This window comes from Crocodylus porosus, unplaced genomic scaffold (assembly GCF_001723895.1).
Source record: "Crocodylus porosus isolate Cpor-Errol unplaced genomic scaffold, CroPor_comp1, whole genome shotgun sequence".
In the NCBI taxonomy this organism is placed as follows: Eukaryota; Metazoa; Chordata; order Crocodylia; family Crocodylidae; genus Crocodylus; species Crocodylus porosus.
Window position 1 is genome coordinate 1,330,912 of NW_017728923.1, and position 7,858 is coordinate 1,338,769.

At 44.2% G+C, this 7,858-nt stretch overlaps 1 protein-coding gene across 4 annotated transcripts in view; it reads left to right on the forward strand.

The window, feature by feature from the left end:
- The window catches only part of LOC109313384 (major facilitator superfamily domain-containing protein 1-like), a 17,801-nt gene extending 11,170 nt beyond the window's left edge, over window positions 1-6,631 (forward strand). For all 4 annotated transcript variants that reach the window (XM_019539912.1, XM_019539911.1, XM_019539910.1 and 1 more), the window contains 5 exons: window positions 551-662; window positions 1,301-1,438; window positions 3,056-3,195; window positions 3,397-3,508; window positions 3,947-6,631. In XM_019539912.1, the coding sequence (XP_019395457.1) occupies window positions 551-662; window positions 1,301-1,438; window positions 3,056-3,195; window positions 3,397-3,508; window positions 3,947-4,063 (619 nt within the window). In that variant the 3' untranslated portion in view covers window positions 4,064-6,631. The remainder of the gene's footprint in view (window positions 1-550; window positions 663-1,300; window positions 1,439-3,055; window positions 3,196-3,396; window positions 3,509-3,946) is intronic.
- The last annotated feature ends 1,227 nt before the right edge of the window (window positions 6,632-7,858 follow it).

Consider the following 7,858-nt stretch of genomic DNA (forward strand, 5'->3'; position numbering starts at 1 on the left):
ACATTTCTACTGGTAAATTAATTCCAGACTCATTTCCCATATAAGAACTGTGGTCCTAGTGTCTTCTGTGTTATTGATTAGTTCAATCTATCACAGTAAATCTGCAAAGGACAGCATTTTGCTGTTGCTGAACTATGAAGCTTACAGTACAGTGAGGCTCATCTCTCCTAAAAAAAACAAACAAACCCCCCCCAAAACCCTTAATTGTAGCCATATAAGTTGCTGGGCGAAGACAAACAAATCTTGGTGTTTCAAAATTAACTACCCCTCCCACCACCTCCAGTTCTCCAAATGCTCAGACCTCTCTTGGCCATTGCAGAGAGGCAAGATGGGTCACAAGCCTGACTGCCCACTGTCATCATCCACCTCTTAAAAAAGATAATGCAGAACTACAGACCAAACTGAGCTGAACTTGTGTTTTGGCAAATTCTCTAGTCCATGGAAAGTCCTCCCTGTCCAGATGATGCCTGCACTGACTTGCTTCATGCCAAGATAACCAGATGAAGAATCCTAATTATGTAACTTTTTTTCCTTCCAATTTTATTTTTAGCAAGTTTATCCAGGATAAGTATTCTGGCTACAGTCAGCAGGCAGCCGCTTACATTGCTGGAGCAGTGTATGACAGTTCTCTTGTTCTCTCTGCAGCAGTTGGCATATTAATTGTGAGTATCAGTACCTAAAACACAAGTTACATGATGGATTGTTGGCTCACACCTCAAGGCCTAGTACAAACCATAGTCTGTGTTTTGGGCAGATTATACATGCCTGATTTTAAAAACAGGGCCCCAGAGGTAGGTCACTACTGATGCAAGAGATTTATGGACAGTATGGGTTTGAAGCAGGATTTCTCAGTTTACTAGTCTAAATTGGGTCACAAGTGACACACTTGATCTCTGCTCCTCTTAATTCCTGTTGTAGAGGTATTGTGCAACTGGGTATGAGTACCTATATGCTCATGAGAAGCTCTGGACTGAAATAGTGAGGTAATTGGCAGAGCTTTGTACATGAATGGGGAAGGAGTAGTAGGATACACCAGTCCATGTTAAGTCTAACTTGCCAGTCCCTAACTTTTACTAAAATGCAACTTGTTGTCTTGCAAATAGAACTCTGGTATTTCAAAATCCAGGTAATTCTAAATGTCAAGGCTCTTTGCCAGACTCATCTGTTCTTCTTGCCACGTGAGAGGAACTGGGAATGCTTCTTTAGGTCTCTTTCCCATAGCTAAATTAACACTTTTACAGATCTGGTGCCTTTCTGAAACCGTCTATGTCTTTGAATAACCTGTTCCTTACTTCACCAGGACTATGTTGGATTGAGAGGTGTGTTTGCAGTTGGCTGTGCTGTGCTGACTCTGCCAGTCTTTGCTCTCCTAGCATTCACATTTGTTCCTCCACTTGTCTCTACCATATGGCTGGGGATCACTTACTCCTTTGCTGCTGTAAGTATGCTGAACCCCCTGCATTGCCAGATTATATTGTGGCAATGCTCTCTGCCACCCTCTTTCTAGACAGTAGCACATCAGATTACTCAGGGGCTACTTTTGGGTATGCTAGCAGCTTATTGCTTTACATCTTTGATTTGCAGAACCCAGAGGATTTAGTTGGTAACAAATGCCCAAAGGATCACTTCTCCAGTATAACACAAAATAGATGAGGGAACCTATCAGCACTATCTGAGTGAAGCATTAAAGCAATAGCTTTCTTTTTTGCCACCACCTGAGCAGTATTCCAGCTTCTCTGATCAGCTGCTCTGACATTTGAAACTGGAACAACCTGATCTCAAATTGCACATGTGCTCTGAGCTGACCAGTGCAGCTTCTGGAAAGAGGATGTTGGACTATCAGATTGCAGTCTCTGGATAGATAATGGTCAATGTTGGATGCAAGGAAGGTGCAACAAAAAGTGTTTTGTGACAACTTTTTCTCCCCAGTTGCTGATAAGCCAGGGGTAGGTAAAAGATGGCCCGTGGGCCAGATCCTGCCCGCCAAGGAATTTTTTCCAGCCTGCAGCAGGTTCCTCAGCTCTATCTGGCTGAGGCACATGGTACAGCCTAGGCCATGGTGAGCGCAGCCAGTCATGCTGTCCCTGGATGCGCATCTGGGCAGGGGCAGCACAGCAGCTAGGCTTGCTTCCCTGCAACCCCAGTGGTGGTTCCTTCTGGCTGCTGTTGCCACTGGACCTATCCCAGTGCCCAGGCACCCTGGCCCATCTGCCTCACACCCACTGCTGGGGGCAGGACCTGTGCAGACAGGGCATACAGCCAGGCAGGTGGGATAGGACTATGGACGGATGGGGCTGGGATCACGGGGTGGTCACAGCATGGGGTCAGGGCCCAGGGCAGACTGTGATCTGCTGCCTGCACGTTCCTGCAAGGGGTGCTGGTTCCATGGGCAGGGGCATGCAGGAAGTGGATTGCAGCTCTGCCCTGGGCCCAGACCTGGGCCCCAGCCCCACACTGTCACTGCCCTGCAATCTTAACCCAGGCCTCACCTGCCTGTCTCACTCCTGGATGTAGCTTCCTACCTGCCCACAATCCCATCCCATCTGCTTGGCCACATGCCCCATCTGTGCAGGTCCCAGCCAGTGACAGTGTGGGGTGGGAACTCAGGGCAGAGCTGTGATCCGCTCCCAGCATGCCCCTGCCCACGGAACTAGTGTCCATTGCAGGGGCGTACAGGGAATTTGATTGTGGCTCTGCCCTGGCTCCCAGCCCTGTGTTGTCATGGCCCTGTGAATCCCAGCTCCAGTCTCACCTGCCTGTCTCACTCCCAAATGCTGTTTCATGCCTGCCCACAGCCCCATCCCAGCTAACCGGCCAAACGTGGAGCAGAGCCACTTAGGGAGTTTTGATGAGCTGCTGGGGGGAAGGGTATTGACCTGGCCTGTAACAGCTCACCATAACTCCCTAATTGGCCCTCCGACCCAAATAATTGCCTACCCCAGTGATAAGCTAACACCTTTTGAAGCTAGGGCTTGAGTTGTTCAGTTCTTTAGACAGTGTCTCAGTAGAATAGAAAAAAATGTCTACTATCATCTCTCTTTATTCTGTGCAACAGGCTAGTATGTGGCCATCCATACCCCTTGTGGTACCCCAGGCCACTCTAGGAACAGCTATGGGGCTCGCGACCTCTGTGCAGATGATTGGAATTGGCCTTTCAAACTTAATTGTTGGACACATTCTGGGAACCAAGTCCAGGTAAGAGCTACTGCCTTTCATTTTCTGAGCAAATCCTGGTAATGGTGCTATTACGGACTGAAATTGAAAAGCCAGTTTTGTTTGTGGCTTAAACCAGGCAGTTTCAAGATGTTATGCTAATGCTTCATTTTAACTGTATTTAAGCAAGAAGGAAGTAAATGATTTCATAGGGTGACTAGTTTTGTCCTTGACCCCCAACAGTGAACTAAAGATCCCACTGTGGCGCTGGCAGCAGATGATGATTTTTATGCTGGCAAACACCATTGCATGTATTGTTACCTCTGTTAGTCTTAATGTGGTGGACAGGAAGCAGGTAAGAACATGCTTATGCTTTCATCATCTATCTTTGTTCACGACTTACTGACTTGAACATCAAGTGTCTCTTAACTTTAGTGTGCTTCTTAAGTGTAAACTTTGCTCCTAATGTGGTAGTTTCAAAAACAGCGTCTCTGAAATGGGTGGTGCGGACTTTGGATGTGGAAGGATTCTCCTTTTGACTCTGGAGAGGCACTGCTGATTGTTGTAGAATCTTCTGTAAACCCATACAGTATTTCCAGTGTTGATGCTGTGCCCCAGGTAGAGGTCTAGCAATTGGGAGTTTCAGGCCCATTTTTTCCCCCAAAATGAGCTTCACAAAATATTGAAGACCCAGCTATCAGCTAAAAGGCTATTTACTCTATGCTTTAGACTGGACCTTGGACAAGCTGCTTGGGCTTCTGTTTTTTCACTGTCTGCTTCTTTGAATTGCCAGGGGGGCACATTGAACAGAACAACGAAACGATCGCCTGTGGAACATGAGGAGCGGCAACCTGCAGATGTAGCACCACTGCTTAGCAGTGAACCAGGAAATGATGGGTCTGTCAACTAGGAAGTCTTGAGCAACCTCGAGTCTAAACACACACTACCATCAGAGCGCAAGAACTGATGACTGGTTGCTAGACACAGCATCAGACTTTGCCATTATTTTTAAGCAGCACATCTAAAAGTATTTTAACTTTTTTTTTAAAGGGAAACTTTAATTCTGCTTGAAGATGGTGAATGAGAGGAATTATTTACTTGAAGGGGATGCTGCTAGTTCCATATATGTGGAGCACAAGCAGAATATGTTGGACATATATTACTTAAGCAAGGAAGTGACCTCTTTCCAGGCACAGAGGTCCATGTGGTGCTTCTTTCTAAAAATTAACTTCGCTGCAGTGAGTTAACTTAATTTATCTTAATTTGGTACAAGCTAGTGTGTCCACATTGCTTTTTAATCTTAAATTAAGGGATGTCAAATGCATTTCACTGAACTTTCCTCTGTTCTTTCACAGCAAGCATCTTGCAGCAGCATTTGCTTACTAAATGAGTAAATTAGCCTTCCATTTCAGTAACTAGAATGAATGTGTGTTTCCTCCAACTAGGTAAGCTTACAAGTTAAGCAGAGTACAGTGAGTAACTAAATCTCACTATAAATTGGCAAGGCCTGATGGGGTGAAAATGGGCCAAATTTTGAATTGCCTTGCTGTTGCTTCCCAAGCTGTGACTGCTCAGATGCCCTCAAAAAGTATGCAACTGATCTAAGACAGTAAGTAAAAATATATGTAACCTAATCCTCTGAATCAAATGCTTCCACTAGTTAGTGCTAATGTGTATTGATCTCTGGCTTCTAGAGCTGAGTAAAACTACCAGTCTTTCTATGCAACCTCTTGAATGTGATGGGTTAACAATGAAGTAATAATCACATTTTTAAAAAGAGGTGAGAGCAAACGAAGGAAAAAAATGCCAAAAGCAGAGGGTAGGGAAAGCCGTTGGTGAATCATTAAGCAGTGGCGGAATACAAATATTTTGGAGTGAAACTAATTTTCTGTACATGAGAACAGGTTGCAGCAACAAGTACAATAAAGTAATGCTTCCCAACTAGTCCTTGTGGAGAACAGATCCTCTGTTACAGGAAATGTTGTTTTCCGCGTTAGTAAGAGGTGGTGGAGATTGGAGAACTTTACATAGCAGTTCCTCCCAAGCTTGTATAAATTTGTCTGAATCTGTGCTGGTTTACAATACTATCTAATACAAACATTTTAACAATTAGTCTGCCGGGAGATTAAGTTGTGTGCAGTTGAAAACAAGGGTGGGAGACTTCTCATCTACTCATCTCCCTAATGCAGTTGAAGACCTCTCTTGGAAAATGCAAGCTCTTACCTTTTCATTCATTTTTTGACTGAGAAAAATAATAGAGCATGTATTCTGTTGCAAATAAATCAGACAATAGGTCAGAATGCTTTTGGACACTGTGGATTCCTATTTGAAGTCTCTGGGTTTATCTTGTTAATTGTGCAGATGCTAATGTTGTGTGCCACTCTTAAAAGGATTTTATGGCACCCTGATTGAGAATCACTAGTCTAACAATGCCTTCTTGTTCTTACCTTCATTAAGCTGAGGCATCAGCTTTTGTACCAAAGCAATTGTCTTAATTAGAGTGAGTCACTAATAGTTTTAAGATGAGTGTAAATCTCTATGTTTACCAGCAGCATTTTTAATCAGTTGTTAACTGAGTTCACTTGCTAGGTTAGATTATTATCCCAGCACATCTTTTAGCTTGCGATTACAGTGGTGTAACATTCCAGTCTCACAGAAATTCACCCTGGGATTTCCATGTAACAGCATTACAGATTGCTGAGGATTTGGGTTCAGGGCAGAGTGGGAATAGCCTTCAAAACAAGTACCTTTTATAGTAAGTGGCATGCAGTGGCCATGTCAAAGTAGCTGTGGTTTTGCTTCCCTGAGTCATTGGTTTTACAGATAATGGGATTTCTTTTGAACCAGGTGGTCAGCTGTATGAGCGAGTAATACACACTTTGCACAGACCTGATGCATTGTGGAATTAATTGCATACCACATCCAAAGGTTAAAAGTTTATCCCATCATTCCTCATGATCCTGTGCTGTGTTTCTGGAAACCCAGTGTCACTTTTTCATACAGTAATGAACTTGGGGACAACACAATAAACTGTAATCCAAGTAGTCATGAATAGGTAGTAGTCTGAGCCATAACCAGCTTCCTGGAGCTTTGTAAACCAACTGCTGCTTCCTTATTGAGTGGTTTTGGGGATGGCAGCAGCAAGACCTACAGCTCCAAGACAGACTTAATGAAACCGCTTCTCTCTGTGTAGTACCATTCTTGAGTGCACAGAACAAGGGTTGATTGGCTTGGATAAGTGGCTCCTTAATTGTTTGCATTGGCTGTCTTGGCTCATGGGCTTTGGCAGTGCTAGTACAGTAGTAGTACTACTGAGGGGGATATTTTGCTGTGCAGCCTACTTGTATATGTTAGAAAACATGTACTTCTATTGTATGAACTATGAAAATCACTGCAGACAATGGGGGAACCTACTGTGCAGCACATTCTAAAGAGATTACAGGAAATGAGCTTTCCCTACTTTGAGACCACCACCAGTGGGACAAAAATGAAGCAGGGCTGTAAAGCTAAATACAGTGGCAGTGCTGCTTGACCCCCTCCTTGTTGCTTTAGCCTTTCCTCCTGACAGCCATTGCAAGATCATAGGGGCTTCCAATAGCATCGTACCAACCTCATTTGGAAGTGCTCAAAGGAATGGCTCATGTACGTTGTTGTCTTCTCTGCCACTGGTGGAAGGAGCTGTTATTAGTAGAGCTGTTAGGGCTAACTGCTATTCCCACTAGGAAAGCTCCAGTGTGTAGAATCAGGGCTCCACTTTCGATTGCAGCAAAGAGATACTGAGCAAGCAGCAACTTTACTAGAACAAGCTTTTCAGAAATATATTTATTATACCCATAAACTGCTGCTTTGTTTTCCCTGGTTCAACAGAGCACCACTTTGCCAGCTCCCTGAACATAAAAGGGTGCTTGCTACCTGCTTGCTTCTCATCTTTGAAGCCCCCTCTATTCTCAAACTGCCTGCCTCACTTCTGAGAAACTTCTACAAGGTTAGTGAGCAATTCCTCCTTTGTTCTGTTCTTCTCTCAAGTTATGCCAGCTGCTGGGCTATTGCTAACAGCATGTATTTGAAGGTCTGGAACCCTGGTAGGCCCTAGGAAAGGCCAGAAAAAGCAGAAAGTAACTGTTTGGTTCCCACAGTAGGTATTAGGGCTGTGTGAAACTTTGGTCCCCGATTTGATTCGGCCCAATTCAGTGGTGGAATCTATTAATTGAATCAGAGAGGAATTGGAGCAGTCCAAGGGTACCAACTTGTATCTGCCCAGAATACCAGAAATAAAAATACATATATGAAATGTCAAAGCATGGAACACCAACATTGATAAAGAGAAAATTAATTATCCTTATTTTCTTCTATAGTGGTTGAGTTTAAGAACAGTGTAGTGGGTAACAATGTTGGTGTGCTAGGTACCAACACAGACTGAGTAAAGTCTGTGCCAGGTTCATCTTTGTGCCATTCTCAGCCTTCTCTTATTGCATTGGCAGTGTCCAACATGCAGTGCATGTCATTGCAAGCCATCTTCCTACCCTTAGTTTTAATGTGATATGGTTTCCCGTTTGTGACCCTCCTCAGCTGTTCTCTTCAAATGTCTGTTCTGACACCCAGACCAGGGCTTTGTAACCTGTATCTTCCCTGTATCATATGGTAGAGAAATCTAGGACCTCAGCTTGGCTCCAGTTGGGAGCTGGATAAGTGGACCTCTGGTGCA